This window comes from Lates calcarifer, linkage group LG16_LG22, assembly GCF_001640805.2.
Source record: "Lates calcarifer isolate ASB-BC8 linkage group LG16_LG22, TLL_Latcal_v3, whole genome shotgun sequence".
NCBI classification, from domain to species: domain Eukaryota; kingdom Metazoa; phylum Chordata; class Actinopteri; family Centropomidae; genus Lates; species Lates calcarifer.
The window spans coordinates 2,661,318-2,682,531 of NC_066848.1; the positions used below are offsets into that span (position 1 = coordinate 2,661,318).

The following is a 21,214-nucleotide window of genomic DNA, read 5'->3' on the forward strand; positions in this document are numbered from 1 at the left end:
TTTTTGACATCTTACTATACTATGACATTTTTGACCAATTTTAACGCCTTACTATACTATGACATTTTTTGACCACTTTTGACGCCTTACTATACTATGACATTTTTTTTGACCAATTTTAACGCCTTACTATACTATGACATTTTTTGACCAATTTTGACGCCTTACTATACTATGACTTTTTTTGACCAATTTTGACGCCTTACTATAGTATGAAATTTTTTGAAGGTTTTTGATGCCTTACTATACTATGACATTTTTTGACCAATTTTGACGCCTTAGTATACTATGACATTTTTTGACCAATTTTGACGCCTTACTATACTATGAAATTTTTTGACACTTTTGACGCCTTACTATACTATGACATTTTTTGACCACTTTTGACGCCTTACTATACTATGACATTTTTTGACCAATTTTAACGCCTTACTATACTATGACGTTTTTTGAATTTTTGACATCTTACTATACTATGACATTTTTTGACCACTTTTGACGCCTTACTATACTATGACATTTTTTGAAGGTTTTTGACATCTTACTATACTATGACATTTTTTGACCAATTTTAACGCCTTACTATACTATGACATTTTTTGACCAATTTTAACGCCTTACTATACTATGACGTTTTTTGAAGGTTTTTGACATCTTACTATACTATGAAATTTTTTGACCAATTTTAACATCTTACTATACTATGACATTTTTTGACCAATTTTGACGCCTTACTATACTATGACGTTTTTTGACCAATTTTGACGCCTTACTATACTATGACATTTTTTGACCAATTTTGACGCCTTACTATACTATGACATTTTTTGAAGGTTTTTGACATCTTACTATACTATGACATTTTTTGACCAATTTTGACGCCTTACTATACTATGACATTTTTTGACCAATTTTAACGCCTTACTATACTATGACATTTTTTGACCACTTTTGACGCCTTACTATAGTATGAAATTTTTTGAAGGTTTTTGATGCCTTACTATACTATGACATTTTTTGACCAATTTTGACGCCTTAGTATACTATGACATTTTTTGACCAATTTTGACGCCTTACTATACTATGAAATTTTTTGACCAATTTTGACACCTTACTATACTATGAAATTTTTTGACCACTTTTGACGCCTTACTATACTATGACATTTTTTGACCACTTTTGACGCCTTACTATACTATGACATTTTTTGACCAATTTTAACGCCTTACTATACTATGACGTTTTTTGAAGGTTTTTGACATCTTACTATACTATGACATTTTTTGACCACTTTTGACGCCTTACTATACTATGACATTTTTTGAAGGTTTTTGACATCTTACTATACTATGACATTTTTTGACCAATTTTAACGCCTTACTATACTATGACATTTTTTGACCAATTTTAACGCCTTACTATACTATGACATTTTTTGACCACTTTTGACGCCTTACTATACTATGAAATTTTTTGACCAATTTTAACATCTTACTATACTATGACATTTTTTGACCAATTTTGACGCCTTACTATACTATGACGTTTTTTGACCAATTTTGACGCCTTACTATAGTATGAAATTTTTTGAAGGTTTTTGATGCCTTACTATACTATGACATTTTTTGACCAATTTTAACGCCTTACTATACTATGACATTTTTTGACCAATTTTGACGCCTTACTATACTATGACATTTTTTGAAGGTTTTTGACATCTTACTATACTATGACATTTTTTGACCAATTTTGACGCCTTACTATACTATGACATTTTTTGACCAATTTTAACGCCTTACTATACTATGACATTTTTTGACCACTTTTGACGCCTTACTATACTATGACATTTTTTGAAGGTTTTTGACATCTTACTATACTATGACATTTTTTGACCAATTTTAACGCCTTACTATACTGACATTTTTTGACCACTTTTGACGCCTTACTATACTATGACATTTTTTGAAGGTTTTTGACATCTTACTATACTATGACATTTTTTGACCAATTTTAACGCCTTACTATACTATGACATTTTTTGACCACTTTTGATGCCTTACTATACTATGACATTTTTTGACCAATTTTAACGCCTTACTATACTATGACTTTTTTGATGGTTTTTGTATAGTAAGGCATCAAATCTATCAAAATTGGTCAAAAAATGTCATAGTATAGTAAGACATCAAGAGTTGTCAAAAAATGTCATAGTATAGTAAGACATCAAAATTGGTCAAAAAATGTCATAATATAGTAAGGCATCACAAACCATCAAAAAATGTCATAGTAAAGTAAGGCATCAAAAAATGTCTCAGTAAAGTAAGCTGTCAAAAATTGTCATAGTACAGTAAGGTGTCGAAAACCATCAAAAAATGTCATAGTTTAGTAAGACATCAAAATTGGTCCAAAAATGTCATAATATAGTAAGACATCAAAACTGGTCAATAAAATGTCATAGCATAGTTAGGCGTCAAAATCGGCCAAAAAATGTCATAGTATAGTAAGGTCTTAAAAAACATCAGAAAATGTCTAGTAAGGCTATGCTTAGTAAGGCTATGACAAGGCCTCAAAAAGTCTCAAAATTGGTCAAAAAATGTCATAATATAGTAAGGCATCACAAACCATCAAAAAATGTCATAGTAAAGTAAGGCCTCAAAAAATGTTTCAGTAAAGTAAGGCATCAAAAACCATCAAAAAATGTCCTTTTTTTTAAGGCGTAAAAAAAAATGTTGGTCAAAAAATCTCATAGTATAGTAAGACATCAAAAGTGGTTAAAAAATGTTATAATATAGTAAGGCGTCAAAATTGTTCAAAATTAGTCAAATAGTAATGTGTCAAAAAACATCAAAAAATGTCATAGCATAGTAAGGCCTCAACAAATGTCTCAGTAAAATAAGGCGTCGAAATTGGTCAAAAATTGTCATAATAATGTGTCAAAAAACATCAAAAATGTCATAGCATAGTTAGGCGTCAAAATTGGTCAAAAAGTGTCATATTATAGTAAGGTGTCAAAATTGGTCAAAAAATATCACAGTATAGTAACATCAAAAAATGGCTCTTTTTTTAAGGTGTAAAAAAATGTCATAATATAGTTAGGCGTCAAAAGTGGTCAAAAAATGTCTTAGCACAGTAAGGCGTCTAAAATAACCATAAAAAAATGTGTTAGTATAGTAAGGCATCAAAAACTTTCCCGGTGTTTTCTGAAATGATTTTGTTGTGAATCATTGTTGACCCTCAGGGCCACTGTCAACATCAAATAAAGTGTACATTCTCACATAAATGCAATGACAGCTCAGAGGGCATTTGTCAAGATGAAACAATCAAATCCTCTATTTCATCTCCCTGAAGTTCACTCCTCCCTGCTCCCTCCCTGCCTGTGTGTGCCATCAGCCTATACAGCACAATAGACAGCCGTTCTGATAAAAGTGTGCAATAGCCAGTGTGGATATCCGGCATTTCTTTCTCTCCACTCCCCCCTCTAATGAGGGTATATGAAGCTGTGGTTTATCCTGCCACTCTTTCTTTCCAATCCCCCCTCCAATCCTCCAGGGCTGTAGCTGCTTTCTTACCCCCTTATTCTATGGAAAAAGAGGAATGTTTTCTCACTGACTTTTCCCTCCAAGCCCTTTTCAGGTTCCGGAGACATGAGGGGACACGTCTATTGGAGGAAGACTTATTTATTCAGAACAAGTTGAAGCTTGGTAAATTGGGTTGGGGGGGCTTGGGGGGGGGTCGTATTTTTTACCAACATAAATGAATCACTTCCATACTATTAAATGGTTACTGTCTATCCACCTATTATTTTTATTTTTAGTCATGCTCATCTGGGGTTGATCAGTTTAGACCAGGTATTACTGTCCCGAATGCCAAGACCGGTGGGTGGCTGTATCATTGTCATACTATGCACCACCAGTACTACATTCAACCACATCCACAGCTGCCACTATCAATCACACTCACTAATAGATCAACTTTGATTAACTTACATCAAATCAGATAAATCAACTACTCACTCTGCTGAATTAAATCTGTTCTGATAAGAGAAAAAAGGGAAATCAATCAGCTAATCAGAGCACCTATTAGTCTGCCAGGAGACTAACAAAGACTCTCTGTCTGATCAAAGTCAGACAGATCGAGACACACAGCCACACTATCATGACAATGATGAGTTCCCTGTTCATTAACAAAATTGCTTTGACCACTGGCATAAATTTGGAATCTAACTTGATCACATTTATTACTTTTGTGCTGAGCTGAGTAGTTCTGCATGGGGACTTGGCCTATCATGACGACTGAAGTACCCACTTTGTCCAGTTTCTCTGAATTAATCACAGATACGGTGGAAAATCCCTCTTCTTACAGTCAGTAAAGAATCAAAGCATACAAGCAAAATGCTTTCTCCTAAAAGTACTGTAGTAATGACAGCTAAACCATCTCCACCCATATCAGATCCAAAGAAAAAGAAATTTAGCTCAGAGGAATGTGCAGTTTAATGATAACACATTCTTCCAACTTATAAAAATAAAACAAACTCTCTGCCGCCCACTGCAAATATGCACATCTTCATAGTCAGTGCAACATTAACATCCAACAAAGGCAGGGATTAGGACAGGAATATATTTTTTCCATCATTTATTTCGCAAATGTGTCATAAACACTTGCAAAAAAACATCTTAAAGTTGGTCCAGTAGAAAAAAAAAACAAAAAACACTTGAATGATTTAATACTTTGTTTTTCAGCTTTCAATTCTGTCAAGTAAATTTGGAGTCTATGTTTAAGTCTAAATGAGGGAGCGGATTGCTAGTGGGTATTTCTTTTTTTCTTTCAATCATACATAAATATCCAGAAATAAATCTCGTTTCCTACAGCAAAGCTAAGAAAGAGTAAAATGACTGGATAGAAATGGCATCAACATCTACATAAGAAAGGGATTAGCTGACTATAAAATGTACACTTTTTTAAAATTTAACTTAATATTCACATTCATATATAAAACTTACAAAACCTGGATCTTTCAAACCTACTAAAAATAGCTTTTTCCTGTTACTGTTGAAAGATCATTTTAAATTACCATAAATTTAATGGATTATTTATGTATTATCAGCATCATTAATGTCATCATTTCTGCCATATTGTTTTTGTTCTTTTTTCCAGACTTTTTTTGATTTATTTCAAAAACACATAAGTCAATAAATTAACGTGCTACCTCAGTCCCTGAAAGCCAATACTCAACTGTGTTACTGAGTGAGAGTAAGACAGGTGTTTGTGTATATTAAAGTGTGTATCCATGTCTGCATGTGTGTGAGTGTGTGTGTGTGTGTGTGAAGAGAAATATAGTACACATAACCTGTTAGCATACCTGCCTCAAAACCAAAGTAGGGTGGGGAGGGATGGGGTTATTTCGGAGTCCATACAAAAAATAATTCATTGTAAATATATAATATATATTTATACATATTTGAATATATTTACAAATATACCCAGCACTATACATTATACTGTGTATTTTTTTCTCCAGAATAATTGGGAAGGTTTATCAAGAGAACTGTAAAAGAAATGCTTCAATATTACAAAATAAACAGGAGAGCTTCTATATGTGCTCTCCTCCTATTCCTCTGTTTTGTTAGTCGGAGCTTTGTCTCTCAGTCCTTTTCCTATTTGTCATCCTCTTCTAGTCCCTTGTTTTAAGTTCACATCGATCCATACATTCCTCCAGGAGCCAGTAACAGTCTTGGAATGCCAGCCACTGGAATCGGATCACCAAACAAGTCATGTCGTCAGTTGCAAAAAAAGAAAACTCTCTGGGTACAAACATGAGAACCAAACTGAAAAGTCTGTGTTTTTATGAAGGGAGAGGAGGATGTTCCCCGGGGAACATCCATTCATTCAGTCAGTCAGTAAAAAAACAGCTTCTGCAGGGTCCCTGTCCTCTCCTTTAAGACCTCATGTGAGTATGTGGTGTATGTGGTGTGTGTGCATGGCAGTGTGAGTGTGTGACAGCAGCGCTGCCACCAGCCCAGTCCCATCTGGGTCCATTAGTCCACTGGGAGCCAGAGGGGTGATGGGGGGGCAGGAGGTTGGGATGATTTTAGAGAGAGTGTCTGTGCTACGTGTGTTTTGGGACATTGAGGGGTAAGAGTGGGGCAGGTCAAGCTGGGGGGGGGGCTCATGTTTTGACATTTCCATTGATGTGCTGGTACTTGGGGAGGCAGGGCTCGTCCGGCAAGGGGTCATGGGAAAAGACCGAGTCGTCACCAGAGGAGCAGGAGCTGCGAGTGTCAGGGAAGCTGGGGGAATACTGCTCTGTTGGGGCGCACAGGTCCAGATACTCCTGCAGACAGGGTGAGATCATTTACAGTTAGACACAAGCTCATATGTTACAGAAGGGAAAGACGCTTCGATGGAGTAAAAGACAAAAAGACCTAGGGCAAACAAGAGAACATAAATACAGTACTGAAACCCAGTCAACAAGAACAGGGACTTTCCAGAGGAGGGTGAGAGAGGTGGAGGAGAAGAGTATCACCTCCATTATGATATTTATCTAAACCATACCACATCAACCTGTAAGGATTTATGAAACGGAACAGAAAAAATAATCTTAAACTGGATACTGTACGAAAATATTTACAGGAATAATAAGTAATAAATTGAATGTTAGACTGCTGGCTGATCCAGTGGAGCCTGGAGATACCAGGGTCGACCGGTTCTGGTCCACTACAAAACAGTTTCAAGTGGTTGTGAAGTTGGGGGAAAGAGGATACATTCTGACTAGGGAAACCGGGGCGAGTTATGGCATTTCGGCCTTTATCACTCTCAAGTTCAGTCCAAACAAATCTGACATCTGACACTGAAACGCCCAACGTAAATGCTGTGAGAGAGCTGGAAAAAATAAAGGCGCTGGCAGAACACAATACTGAAAAAAATGAAGAAGGAAGATGAAAACCCCAAGAAATCCTGTTATTAATTTTTGACTCGGTCCAGTGTTGTGAAGTTGTTTTGGTCTTTTCATGTCGGCTGAGGCTTTTTTTTTCCTCCCTACTTGTCTTTCATGGCTGTTATTTGGAATAGTTGTGAGGAGGAAGAGTTCTTGGGGTTTTCTAGAAAATGAGCACTGGCTTCCATTTTCCCAGCTCAACACGAGAAGGCTCACATTACTAAAGACCTCCACATCTGCCAGCGGTTTGGGGCAGAGAGAAAGGAGGGGGGGAGAAGGCAAGAAAAAGGCGCTTTATTACATTTCAGAAGTTCAAACTCTAAGTTGGGCTTTTTTGGCATAAATTCATGAAGTTCCAGCTCCAGAGCAGACGAGTCTTGACAGCTTTCCATCGACGGCCTCTTTTCAGGTCGGCACGCGGATATCACACAAGACAGGAAGGGGAATGGAAAGAAACGCAGGCCATTATAAGGAACGAAGCATGGATGTGATGATTGGGCAACTTCACTGGGCCGTAGCGGCCATGTTGGGCCTGGATCAAATCATCTGGCCATTTTTTCGGTCACCATTTAGGCCTTGTGTCAGCAACAAGGCTGCTAATGCTCCTAAAGCTTTCAGCAACATTCTGCTGAACCCGGCATGCACTGGCAAGAGTGTAATTTAGTTTGGATTGAGAAACAGGTTACTCTGTGTAGGAATGTATCATATTATTCTGTTTTATTGTTATGAAATACTGGACTTTGCCAGGAAATTATAGGGTTTGTGTAGCATGCTTTCTGACCACCCTGAATCCAAGAACCTTTTCTCTTTCACACACATAAAAATGTGTGAGAAAGAACGACAGAGCTGCACTCACCTCATTGGTGCTGAGGGTGAGGATGCGATCCAGATCTTCTACTAGCTGCTTGAAGATGGGTCTCTGGGATGAGATGGCATGCCAGCAGTCTTTCATCATCATATACCTGAGAGAAAGAAAATCCGAATCAGTTCACACAAAGGAGAAGAGTGGATGAAGGGAGAGAGAACAGAGCTGTAGGTATTATTCAGTTTGTTCAACTCAAGCTGTGCCACTCCTCATCTACCTTGTCTCCATGTTTCACAATCAGCTGAATTTCAGCTGAAATGATTTATGGCTCTGGAGTCAGGTGTCTCCACATTGAAGAATAAATCAAAACAGCAGGCGTTCTCTGACACCGCCTCGTTTTCTTACATTTTGACGGGCAGCTGCCGATCACAAACGTGCCTCCCAGTGCTTTGGATTTCTTAAATACTCTAATGTGTGTGTGTCATGAACTGCTCTCTACTTTGTTTTCCATTCCCTCTCAGTGTGGCACCATGGCAGAGCTGTGCTATTGTCGGCTGACTGCAGAGGACTTATTGTGAATGAGGACACTGATAGCAGCCAGCCACAGCTGTGCAGAGGCCAGACAGAGAGGACACACAGGGCCGGAGTCATGGATCTGATGTAGACTGGGATGGCGCTGAGTCTGAGGCTTCAGCTTGGTTAGAGAAGAGAGCAAAACTTACAGCTCGTTGGTGCAGTTGCCAGGCTTGTCCATGCGATGGCCCTCCTTGAGCAACTTGAAGAGCTCTTCAACAGGAATGCCAGGGTAGGGTGAGCCCCCGAGGGTGAAGATCTCCCACATCAGCACCCCAAATGACCAGCTGGTAGGACAGACACAGACATATGAATAATCTAGTCCAGATATACAAACATGACAGTGTACCAGCAGGACTCCAGAGCTCCCAGTGTAATCTAAATAACATTAGGCCCATTGAGTGTCACTTTCCTTCAGCCTACAGATCATCTATATACAGTCACTTAGCCAAAGTTTGGAAACAACTTCAACAGTGTGACAGCAGTGGTGTCAATGCCCTCTTTCTGCCGTCCGGTGGCTTGTGGCGCTAACCCGCTCCCAGTGCCACTCTGGCCCTGATCTCAATGATGGCTTTTGTGCGCGGCTGGCCCGTTACACAGACCGGCATTGTCCAGTCACACCACACCAAAACAAACAGTAGACCACCCACAGCAGACAAAAGAGGAGAGAGAGGTCCAGCGATGGCTTGTGAATATTAACTATTAACTACTTCCTCATCGCAGCATCCGGTGGTTAGATATCACTGATTCCAGGCCACTGATTTCCGTCACTGTCTCGCTGTTTATGCTAGAGATCCAGAGTGTTTCAAAGGAATCGCTGTTGTGCTGACAGCATGCTTGATTCACGTCCAAACAAAGGCTGGATTATAACACGCAGACACGCTTACGAACACGAATGTGCACATTCACATTAAGGCAGGCCATGTTAGTTGTCCAACCAGGCAAGTAGGCATTGGCAGGCAGGTTGGCCGCTTATCAGTTCCTCCATCTGTTTACACAACCAGCCCCAGGTTTGCTCCCTCCTTTATCACTGCGTTGTATCTCTCCAGTTGTTGACACACTCATCTCTCCTTTCTGTGCTACTTTGTAACCGCCTCTCAGTGCTTGTCAACCTGTTGGATTGTGCAGGTTCGTGTCCACCTGCAACCAACTGTGACTCAACAAATAAACACACACACCAACATTCTCCATGTCACTTTAAAAGACCAAGCATTCAAAGACCGAGTATTTATGTAGGCTCATATTCTGGAGTCGTTCATAGCTCATTACATTCATATCTCCAACAGTTAGGGTGTATGTTCTCTGTTGCTGAAGCTTATGATACTGACTGAAAGCAACATGAATATAAATGTCAGAGAACCATTCAATGCATGTCCATGCATCAGTGGATCTGATCAAAACATGAAGATTCAAGGCTCTGAAATGTGGTGTGAGCTGGTGTAGGAGCTAGAACTGAAGGAATACATTTGTTTCTCTTGGTGAAGAGGTGAGGGGGGTGAGAACCCCCCTACCCCCCACCCACACCGCCTCCACCAAGCCTGTCCATGAAGCAGTCTGTTTGGGCTTGATCTACAACTCTTTACCTACACCTACACCAGTATAGCTGAGTCCCCTGGGCCCATCTGTCAAAACAAGGAGTGAGTTTCATTGGAATTCATGTATTCATTTAATCTGATGTCATGTATGGATCGGCTGCGCGCTTCTGGTGGTGTCTGAGTGTAAGCCCACCATCCTCCACCTCCCCAACACCTCTCCTCATCTTCCCTCTCCCTTCATATGCTATGTGAAAAAGCCAATTACTAAAAGTGAGTGATGCAACATAATTAGCAATGAGCTGGTAGAAAGGACTACAGCGGCCACTTCATGCTGCACCCCCCTTCAGCTCAATGCACTCCCCCAGTTTATTGATCGGTGCTGCGCTACAGAACATGAAGGACATCATGTGTATGTACACATATTATTTATGTGCACAAACACATATACACAAACATGGACAGTGGAGAGATTCTCTATCCATGTGCTTAACTGGATGAGTGCTATGTTTAGTGTGCTACTGGTGCATGACTCACAGACACACACACACAAAATCTCCTTTCCCAGGGGTCAGCATGCAAGGCATTTATCTAATTGCCACATACACTTTCTGCCGCCAGTGTCTGGAGCAGAAACTTCAAACAACGCTGTCAGAACGCATAAGACTCAAACACCAAAAAGAGAGGGACGCGCTCCCTTTGTTCTGTTTTTAGAATGAGTACTCTTGAACTTAAAAAAAGAGCAAGACAGAGACGGGTCAGCAATTCACATACCAGATGAATGAAAATAAGAACGTTGGGGTGAAAGGAGGGAGGGGGGAGATTATTTTGATCATGGAACGGCTCCAAAACGATGAGCCACATGTTCAAAGTGTTGGTGAATGAGAGTGAAGACGGGATGGCAGGGGGTTAAAGGGGAGTGGGTGTAGGGAGGATGAGGCCCGTACTGGAGGCCTGCAGTATTGTTGCATTCAGACATGTGCAGAGGCCCAAAAGGAGGGGAGACTTCCGAGCCGAGCCGGAGGAGCGAGGGGTGAGGCAGTGGGGGAGGAGGTGCTGGTGGGCTCCGGGCTCCTTCCAGGGCCCTTTGAAGCCGGTCAGATTAGTAACACGGCATTGACTACAAGTCTAGCGTGAAATCCTCACTTTTGCCACAGACTGGCCAGTGCTGGCCCCCTATAGCCAGTCACACCCCCCCCCCCAACCTAACACTTACCAGCACTGCACCAAAACACCTCACCCACTCCCTTCTCCTGTACTCCTGAAAAACAACCATCTGAATCTGACTGCAGGCAACAGGAAACCAGCTGGGCTCCACATTCAAACTAAAACAGCAGTGATGGACCATTTTAACGAGATAAGGTTTAGTTGGATCACAGATGTGTGAAAAGTGATTTAGAATCACACATTTGTGGTTGTGGGACACAGAAGCAGTTCGATATATACTTACACATCACTCTGGTGTGTGTAGACCCGGTCAAACAGCGCCTCTGGAGCCATCCATTTTACCGGGAGACGACCCTGAGGACACACACGTGGGTGAGGGGTCAAACAAAATCTACACACAAACCACCCCTGAGCATCTTCATTTCTGTCCTGATCAGCATGTTTGAATGAATTCACTGCTGGGAGATCTCATTACTCCTGGAAAGCCTGGGGAATACGGCACTGGGGACTTTGAGGAGCGGCTGTCTGGGTGAAGGATTCCCAGAGGAACATTTACATTGTTAAAGCAATAGAGCTGATAAACAGGGTCACAGATAAAGGAGAGTTTATCTCTATGTGCTATTAAAACACTGGCTGGGAAGCTAAGCACAGCTGACAAGATGACCTGGATCAATGTCTATGTGGTGGGCTAATGGCAAGAATAATCTCATTGGACACGATTATTAAATGGAGAAGCATGAGAATAGCTTCATATGAAATAAATGTTTTCAGCTGCTGTAAATACTAATCAGCAACAAGTTAAACACATAATACATCAAAAATGTATTGTGCCTTATTGTAGACTCTTATTTTCCACCAACAATACTTTTTCACTGGGTAATATAACAATAATAGGACCACTGAACATAAGTGATCATCATTGTAGCTGCTGTCATTGTCCTAATCATCATTACCATCAACATCATTGCGTATTGTTGTTGTTGTTGTTGTCAGCTAGTTCTCAAGATGATTGTGCATGCGATGAAAAGGCAACCATGCATACTAAATGAGGATGTGCAGGCAATGCTGCTCTGCGGTGGGAAAGAAAGACACTATGGAGTTGTCAATTATGTTTAAACCGCTCCCCTCTCCCTCTCACTCTGTCTCTCTTTCTGCCTAATTGTATAAGTGTCTGTGGAACCAAAGGAACAAGAGGCTGAGGGATAAACAAGGCAGAACCTCCAGAAGCACTACATTCACAGGCTGCCTGGGAACCCGCAGCTTCTGCCAAGACACCAGCCGAGGGAAAGAGTGAAACAGAAAGATGAGGGAAGGGAGGGATTTAGAGAAAAGAGAGACGGGTGGACTAATCTCACACTGTGGCTCTCAAAGACATTACACTCTCTCGAAGTGCACATCCCTCAGTGTGCGGCGTGCAGGTTGAGGACTCACATTAGTCGTCTTTTTATAGTAGTCGATGTTATGGACGTCCCTGGCCAGGCCAAAGTCAGCGATCTTCATGACGTTGCTCTCTGTGACCAGGACGTTCCTGGCTGCCAGGTCTCTGTGTATACACTGGGATGGAGAGAGTGAGAAATGAGGGGGGAGGAGAAAAAAAAGAAGGAGACAAGAGGAGGGAGGTCAGAGAGTGGAAAAAGTGAGGGGAAGAAAAGAACAAGACAGTTACATCACTGCATAAATAAATCAACTCTGAAACAGGTGTATACTTCATTTGGAATGGTGTTAAAATGTGCATGTAATCATCCAGAAATCTCCTGCACATAGGTAGCACTTGACTGAATAACATGACGCCACAATGACTGCACCAACATGAACATGTCTGGATAAGTAAAGATTCCTCACATACTTTGCTACATATATGGCCAGAGTCTGTGCATCAGGGCGCATATGCAAGCATGTACATGTGTGTGTGTGTGTGAGAGACAGTATGCTCTGTCACATTCCAACAGTGAGAGGGAGCGTGAGGCTGCGTTTGGCCAACATGGCCATACCCCCATTGTGAAAACTTCACAATTCTTCTACACAGAGGGGCTTTTGTTGTGAAATGAGAGACAATGCAGGGATTGGGCAGGGGGTCAGAGGAGTGTTTTTAGGAGACAACATTCCCACAGTGACGCACAAGCAGGCTTCCTACGTAAAAACCTTCCTGGATACAGAACTTCAAACACTGTGTACTGGCACAGAGAGCTGTCTGGGCATACAGCAGGGGGGTAGTTGATGTGAGGACAGGTCATTTTGTGTGTTTGTGTGCGTCCTCTTTTCTCTTACCTTCTGTGATGCTAGGTACTCCATGCCCCGTGCCACCTGGTAAGTGCAGGAGACCAGATCTTTGAAAGTGAGCTGTTCGTCAGAGACACGGGCGATGTCGTAAGAGTATTCCATGCCGGGCGGCCGTCGGGCTCGCAGGTACTCCCTAAGGTTGCCCTTGGAGGCGTACTCTACTATCACATAGAGGGGACCTGCAGCAGAGAAAGGACTCACATTAACTTTTGAACACGGTCATAAATGATTCCCTTTGAGACAAAAAGTGGCACTGAACTAAATTCAAGGTGAATTTTTAATGGAATACATAAAGAAGAGGAACCTATCCTTTCAATTCTAAGACTTAAAATTTGTTGCTTGCTTCAAGAACATTTCTGTTCAAAAACATGAGGAAGTCTGTGTGGAAAATACCTTCCAGATGACAGTGCTGCATTTTAGAATTTATGTACATTTCCAAAACTAATTCAGTTATTTTCATCAGGTATTGAACAGGTGCACTTGGCTGTGAATATTATTTGTTTTCATCCTTCATACAATCATGACTTCATGAGGAGAAAAACTTCCTGGGTGCTCAGCTTTGTTGACACTGCTACTGCCAAAAAAGTAAAGCACCTTGACCTACACTTCCTGTCTGCTGTGGTCTGATGACACATTTTATGAATTCCTTTGAAGCATGCAGCAACTTTTAGTACAATATGTTACACAAAGGCAGATCCTGCTGCACCTTAAAACCACAATACAACACTGAATACTGTATATACACACAATGAAGTTTTATCACTTGCAAAAACATCTGTGTATTCGGTTTCCTTTCTTAAAGTGGTACTGTTTGATGTTATGTCCTGTGCCACTCACCGTCTTGTGTACAGGCCCCCAAAAGATTAATGATGTTCTTATGTTTGCCAATCATCTTCATCATTTCCATCTCTGACACCAGGTCAGACAGGTCTTTCTCGGTGGCGTCATCTAAGAACAGAAGAAGTTGGATTGAAGGTCGTCTGGAAAAACCGAGCAAAACAAACACACCGGTCCTGTCTTCCCTTTAACCCTTCGACTCAGAACTCGGGCTGCCCTGCCAGACAACACCTTGTTTGTAGGTGCTTCTGATTAAGTGCAGCTGACAGACAATGTGGGCTAAAGTTACAGCAGCGAGAGAAGCTCCTCACACAGACTACAGAGCCATCCTTTGAGTGCCAGGGGGAGGGAGGGGGAGGAATTAAAGACGCTCAATCTGGATTCATTATCTGCTGCACAGGCTCCTTTTTCATGGGACTGATTGAGCCAGTAGAGGTATCCAGACAGTCAGAGTGGCATTGCCTACATTCCTCTGCACCATTACTGTACCTGGAGTCGTTCTAAAAGCAGATTTCCATTGTCAAAGTAAGTCCAGTAGCCTGCTGCTGTACCTGATCTAACTGCCCCCCAGTCCCCAACCAACCCAGTGCCCCCTCCTGCTGCTTTCATGCTTTAATCACTCCAGTGCTGCTAGTGTGACTTGCCTCTTTGTGTGGGTGCTGACTGAGCTCCAGCCAGCTGCTGCTCTGGGGTCAGGTATGTGACCACCCCTAACCCTTACCTATCCAATTCACCTGCCCCTAGCCGTCACTCAGCAGCCACCAATAACAAATAATAACGGCAGCCCCAGGCTCCGCCTTGCCCTTTGCTGAACCCTCACTGGAGCATAAATCACCTATAAAATGTACTCAGGTTGCCCACAAGACATAATGAAGCAGTGTACATCTTATCCCAGTGGTCTGATTTTAAACACAGGCCAGACGTTTACCATTACAGCCTCACTGTGATTGTGCAGCGGCAGGCGACCCACTTACCTTTCAGCATCTTGACGGCGACAGTTACAGCTTCCTTGGGTTTGTCCTTATCGATGCCCAGGGCCTCTGCCATTACAACTTGGCCAAAGCAGCCCTCACCTAGGGGCTTGCCCAGGGTCAACCTGCAGCCACCAGACAGCAAACACAAAGAGGGAGACAAGAAAAAACAGACAGGAAGCTGATTAGCTGCTGAAATACATGACTAAAACTCATCGACCTGATCTGACTGTGGCATCGATTCCCTCCCTGTGCAGAAATAAACAGGTTAGATAGAGTATGAGAGTGACAGAAGGAATGAAACCAGGCACCAAGCCAGTTTCTCAACCTCACCCTGTCTTTTTTTTTTCACTAGATCGCTCTCTCTGTTTCAATCAGATTGCGTCTGTGTGAGTGCTTTATTGGCGCGGTGACTGCAGCCCGTGCCAGGGCAGTAGGTAGGAAGGCAGACATGGCAACGATAATCACCTGATAAAGCCAGGGAGAGGCACTCATTTCTAAACTGTTTACCCTGCCTTGGCATGTTCCAATATACACTCTTTACAAGTCATTACACAGGGCTTAGCTTAGCCCGACACATTAGCCTGTGATAGATGGAATGCTGGCTTTGTGTTGCCATACAGGTGGGTCTGACTACAATACCAGATGGAAATTTAAGTACTATTTTATTGTAAGCTATGTCACAATAGCTGGTGTGTTAAACTTTATGTCCAAACTTTATTACTCTGATTGATATAGATAAATACAGCTATCTGTCAGAGCCACGGCACTGATCTGACCCCTTAACTGGTGAACCCTGGTGCTTTTTCATTTGATTGACAGGTGTTGTTCCCACCCCCAACGCCCAGTGTCCTGGCTATGTAAACAATCACACTGCACACTGCAAAGCCTAGGGCCCAAGGCCGGCGCCCTGCCGTAGTAACACAATCTCCTATCTGTCCACGCTCAATGGCAACCATTCTGTCCATCCAGCCACACATAATCAATGTTATTTTTCCTCCATGCAAACCGCAAACGTTAGCATTCCTCTGCAATCCCAACATGATCCCTCAGGCGCTGGAATGACAGGCGAGGAATAAAGACCCAAACAGAAAGACACACAGAGATGTATTCAGCCCAGAGAAAACATCCCCTTTGGTTTCTTCATCAATTAAAATTAAAACTTTTCAACAGAATGCCATTCTGTATGCACACACACAGAGTCCAGCATTACCTCAGGACTGTTTTTTTCTCTGATGAGTGATGGTAAAATTTATGATGTGAGCTCTTTTTACAACCATTTTAACAAAAGACAGGCTTTCCATGTTAATGCGTTGGGATTTTCCCTTTTCTTTCAAAAACCAGAGGCCTCAAGTGGGTATTAAACTTCTCTAACCTTTGCTGTCCTATTAAATCCACCCTGCAGCTTATCACTAGCCGCTGCAACTGTGACTAACCGAAACCTCAGCGGTGCTAATTCCTCTGGTATGAAACTGAGCAAACACTCCTAGCCCAAACATGCAGATGAAAGCTGCGAGTGCTAACCACTAATTAGCACAGCTTCTTTCCTTACCATCAGGAGCATGTGTGTGTGTGTCTGTGACGACGCATGAGTGAGAGTGTGATGTAGCAGCAGTTGTAATGATGAGGGAGGGGGCATGTTGCCAAGTTCAGGTCGGTCATTTTATGACAGCAACAGCAGATGAATCAGCCTTTATCTCAGCCACCACAACCATTATTCACTGGTTAGTCAACACTGCCTGCTGTCTATCACTGTTAATGGTATTCTTCACATATAACAATCTGGTCATTTAGCAGCTGAGATACAACCAGACTGATGCTCATTGTGTTGTTATTAACCACTGACATGCACCCAAGCCAAATAAAATTAAGGACGTGGGCCAAGGGTGTAGCACTGCAAAGCTGTCATGCATACTGTCAAACAGGTACTGTATGCAGGCCTTGAAACCTGAGTCTGCTATTCTGAACACCCCTTTCAGATGAAAGTGAGACTGTGGAGCAGATCAGCATTTTAAAGGCTTTTTAAAGCTTTACATGGGAGCTGAATCAGATTTACATAATTATGTATTTAGCATTGTGTATAATCATAATCATAATTACTATTTTGAATGCAAAACATCAATCCTCATGAGCCACTGAAACCAGCAGAACCATTAAAGCTTATTTTCTTCTTTAAAAATGTACATAACAAACAGACAGCCCTCACCTGTCTCGGGCAAACTCCCAGCGTGGATCCTCAGGAAGGTCATACTCAGGGATTGGCTCATCGTGCGCCGAGCTCCGACGTGTTGTGATTCGTACCAACGGCGTACTGGAGTTCATGGAAGAGCTCGAATCTGCCGACACCTACAGGAAGAAAAGCATTGGCTGATCACCGCGGTCTGGGTTCACAGGTCAGATAAAGCTCCAAGACATCACCAGAGGAGTAAACGTGTGTGTGTGTGTGTGTGTGTGTTTGGTTGACTGTGGAGAGTTTATTGACATGATCAGCAGTGTTGGTGTATAATATGTATATATCCTTAATTTCAATGGCTAATGTTTTAACATTACTGTAGAGTCTGTCCCAAGGCCAGAGATTACATTTCAGAAATCATTAAGAAGTGAGCAACAACAGTAATTTTGATGAATGTCAAGTGTTAATCATTCAGCTTCGCCTCTCCCCGGGGCTCATCACGCCTCTCTCCACCCTAACCTTACCTTGACACAGGAATCAGTCTCTTCGCAGAATGTAATCCAACACTTTTTGTACCTTTTGGAGTGTTGAGGGAAAAGCATGGCTCACACACAGAAAAAAAGGCTCTGGCTGCAGTTTCAGGCAGCAGTGCTAACTTGCTCAGAAATGCATGCCTTCTAAATGAGGCTGGAGGTAGACGGTTTAAGATTGTTTAACAGTGTATAATAAGGTGTGTGTACAAACAATCAAAGTAATACGTATTTTTAAAAACGTATCAACTGTGCATTTTTTAAATATTTTTCAGTATTATCCTCCTGGATATTATCTAGAGTTTGCTGTGTGTCATTCCATTTCTGCAGCATGTCTGCAGTGCAGTGTGTGTTTTTCTCCTCTAGGGGTGTTAGATGCCTTTAGAACTCTTTATCTACTTTCTGTTACCTGGCGGCGCAGAGGGATCTGCTTGCTCAGTTTGTGGACTGCTGGTTGGCCTCCAAAGTCTGGTTTCTTTGCTGTGTTCCTCATGCGACACACCACCACGATGCCCACCATGCAGGCGATGAGGAAGACACCAGCGCAGTATATTGCAATCTCCACGTAGTCTGGGGAAAAGGGCCCTGGGGATTTCTCGAGGGCTGAGGAAAATAAACGGGGACAAATGAGACAGAGATGAGGCGAGGAAAGTTAGAGGAAGACTCTGATCACTCACATGCACATGTTTGAGTGACACACAGGCACATTCTTCATTTGACCAGACACACATGGGTATCAGACGGGCAAACACAGAGACAGATGCTCTGGAGATGAGTCATGCATAAATGTAATCACGATCGGCAGGCAAACTAAACAGAAATGATTTTGTAGCATCCTCCTCTCTCTCTTCTTCCCAGGGTACCAGCACGCCTACTTTTTTTATGTAACAGGCCTGTACAGGGCTTAATAGTCTAAACAGATTTAAGTCTTCACTCAGTCAGTACAACCAGGCCTGCATATGTCTGCATTCTGTGCTAATGTTGGAGACACGCGAGCACAAACACAAACACACACCCACGGACGACTGAACAATATGCACTTCACTTCAGATCGCAAACCAGGGAGAGCAGCGTCCTTCGTGGTTGTATATGGCCCGAACTTCCTGTCGTGGGAATGAGTGGAGTTTGTGTGTGTGTGTGTGTGTGTGTGCTATATAAATGGACTGTTCTGTAATGCATAGCCCTCCAGACCACAAACAAGGCTCTTGTGCAGCACAGCCAGTCGAGCAGCCCGTCAGCCAGCTGGAGGTGAAGCTACATGTAGGAACCTTTCTCCTGTCTGCCTCGTATCTGCTCGTCCAAAAACCATAGCACACACACACAAGCCACAGCCTCGATGGCGCCATCGGTGCACATCGAGGGCAATAAATATTACATATTACTCCCAGAGGAAATGGCTTGTCTGTGATCATTATGCTGTATTGTTTACAGACAAAACAAAACTATTATCTCATTACAACATTTAGGGAGGTTTGATACCAGTTTGTCTGTTGAGGGCTGCAGACAGTCGTCTACTCTCATCGATCTCATTTAATGCCCACCTTACTTTTGGCTGGAAACTTCTGCAGAAACATTTGTCTGTTTAGCCTGAGGTGAACTTGTGCAGACAGTGACACTCAGCTTTATGGATTTGATCCTCTGGTATGCATAATTACAGGCCAGACATACAGCAACAGACAAAAATAGGCTAAAACAAGTTGATAAATGTGAACACACACAAATGGACAAACATTCACATGCATGAGTCATTCACAGTGTAGAGGCGGAGAGGTTTGGCCCTGATAATTGAGAAAGTCAAGCCAACTCGAGCTTTACCTTTCAATCTTTATTTCAAGATGAAATAAGGATCTTAAAAGTAGGCAATTATCAGAGCCAGGAAACGGGTGGAGAAAAGTGAAATACATGAGAAAAAAAGAAGATTTCTTTGACATGCAGAACCAAAGTGTGGCACTGAAAGACTTTCTCCCCAAGGAGCAGGAGAGAGATGTAAGAGAAGGAACAGAGAAGGCGGGAGACAAACCCTCCCCTGCTTCTGTAGTCTGGAGACACTCGAGCTGCTCTGGGAGCTCCACTTCCGTCTCTGAGTTATAATAAGTCGTCGGCAAACTACCCCGTTATCTGCTCAGAGCTTTCAACAGCTCGCCAGTCCAGATAATATTCTAGAATATATGCTCCCTGCTCCTAAGTTACATCGTGTTAGATGTTGACCGTACTGGTTCATCACAGTAATCTGATATTTGAGCAGTGTGCCTGTGGGAGGATTTGTCTTCCATAGAGGTCACTGAAATGACATAATCTAACCATTTTAGACAAGAATGAGAAAAGAAAAAGAAAAGAGAGGACAGTATACAAGTGTATATACCTGGAAGCACCGTCAACCAAGCAGTGTGATAGGAGATCCCAATAGAATTACCCGCCAAGCACGTATACTCCCCAGCATCTTCAACTGTTACATTGGGCAAGTAGAGAACTTCTATCTCCTTATCTGTGGTGTTAACACCTGCGGTCTGGGAAAGAGGAAGAGGAGGAAGAGGAAGAGAAGGAGGTGGAGAAGAAGAAAGAGAGGGTTGAAGATAAGAGTGGAGGAGGAACAGGAAGGACGAGTCACAGAGGAAGATGAGGGAGGACAGAGAGGGAGAAAGAAAAAAATGAGACCCACAACACCAGGAGGGGAATAAGAGGAGCTGGATGGTGTCCATCGTGGAGGTCCCATCTAGAGCAAAGGATGTTGGGAGTTTCCATGGGTGAGGAGGAGGAGGTTTCATAAACAAAGACACAGATAGAGCCCAGTATGCCACCAAAACACAGGAAAATGGAGCCAAACACCAAAAATAAAAACCCAAAAGGTTCCCGTCACCAACAGAACCTGCGAGGAGAGGCCAGTCTAATCTGCACTTTAGACTGGACACGAACACAAACAAACACAGAGAGCATGGAGAGCACTGCACTGCAACACCATACACCATCTTGACACAGAAGGCAAAGTGAGATGCTAGCTGTGACAATTTTAGTGTGGTGGTATGCAGGTCCGACCAGTGCTTCCATGGCTGCACCAGTCTCAGCAGTGGAGGGAGCAGCTGAAACACAAAGGTCTAACATTAGGGGAAGAGAAGGTCTGTGAACCCCAGGACCACCAAGAGACCACCAGCAGGACCACCACAGCACAGCAGGTCAGGGACAGAGCCCAGGAAACCACACCGGGAGGGAGGGAGGGTAGATGGGCTCAGGTCTCAAGGGTTACCTGGGATGACAGTCAGCCAGCCCGACTGGCTGGCCTCGCCTATATAATTGGAGACTTTACAGATATACTCTCCAGCATCTTCCTCGGTCACGTTGGTGAGGGTGAGCATCTCCACGTCTGAGCTGTTAATGCCTGAGCGCTGCAATCCACACATACACATACTTAGAC

General features: G+C 42.6%; 1 protein-coding gene and 1 long non-coding RNA gene across 4 annotated transcripts in view; both read right to left on the minus strand.

The window, feature by feature from the left end:
* Nucleotides 1-552: 552 nt before the first annotated feature.
* On the minus strand, nt 553-1,210 carry LOC127143413 (uncharacterized). 2 transcript variants are annotated; one of them, XR_007814792.1, is made up of 2 exons: nt 1,111-1,210; nt 553-920 (listed from the first exon to the last, which is right to left on the minus strand). It is a non-coding gene; the product is annotated as an uncharacterized LOC127143413 (long non-coding RNA). The 2 variants fall into 2 exon arrangements; XR_007814791.1 differs by having other exon boundaries at nt 553-958.
* A 3,410-nt stretch (nt 1,211-4,620) lies between these two features.
* fgfr2 (fibroblast growth factor receptor 2) overlaps nt 4,621-21,214 on the minus strand; it is a 39,025-nt gene continuing 22,431 nt past the window's right edge. Inside the window, exons 8-18 of one of the 2 annotated variants that reach the window (XM_018680189.2) lie at nt 21,047-21,185; nt 18,215-18,408; nt 17,309-17,448; nt 15,106-15,227; nt 14,132-14,242; nt 13,283-13,473; nt 12,446-12,568; nt 11,298-11,368; nt 8,465-8,602; nt 7,794-7,899; nt 4,621-6,334 (exon numbers count right to left, since the gene is read on the minus strand). In XM_018680189.2, coding sequence (XP_018535705.1) covers nt 6,170-6,334; nt 7,794-7,899; nt 8,465-8,602; nt 11,298-11,368; nt 12,446-12,568; nt 13,283-13,473; nt 14,132-14,242; nt 15,106-15,227; nt 17,309-17,448; nt 18,215-18,408; nt 21,047-21,185 — 1,500 coding nt within the window. In that variant the 3' untranslated portion in view covers nt 4,621-6,169. Of the gene's footprint in view, nt 6,335-7,793; nt 7,900-8,464; nt 8,603-11,297; nt 11,369-12,445; nt 12,569-13,282; nt 13,474-14,131; nt 14,243-15,105; nt 15,228-17,308; nt 17,449-18,214; nt 18,409-20,167; nt 20,313-21,046; nt 21,186-21,214 lie in introns of both variants that reach the window. The other variant, XM_018680187.2, reaches the window with a different exon arrangement.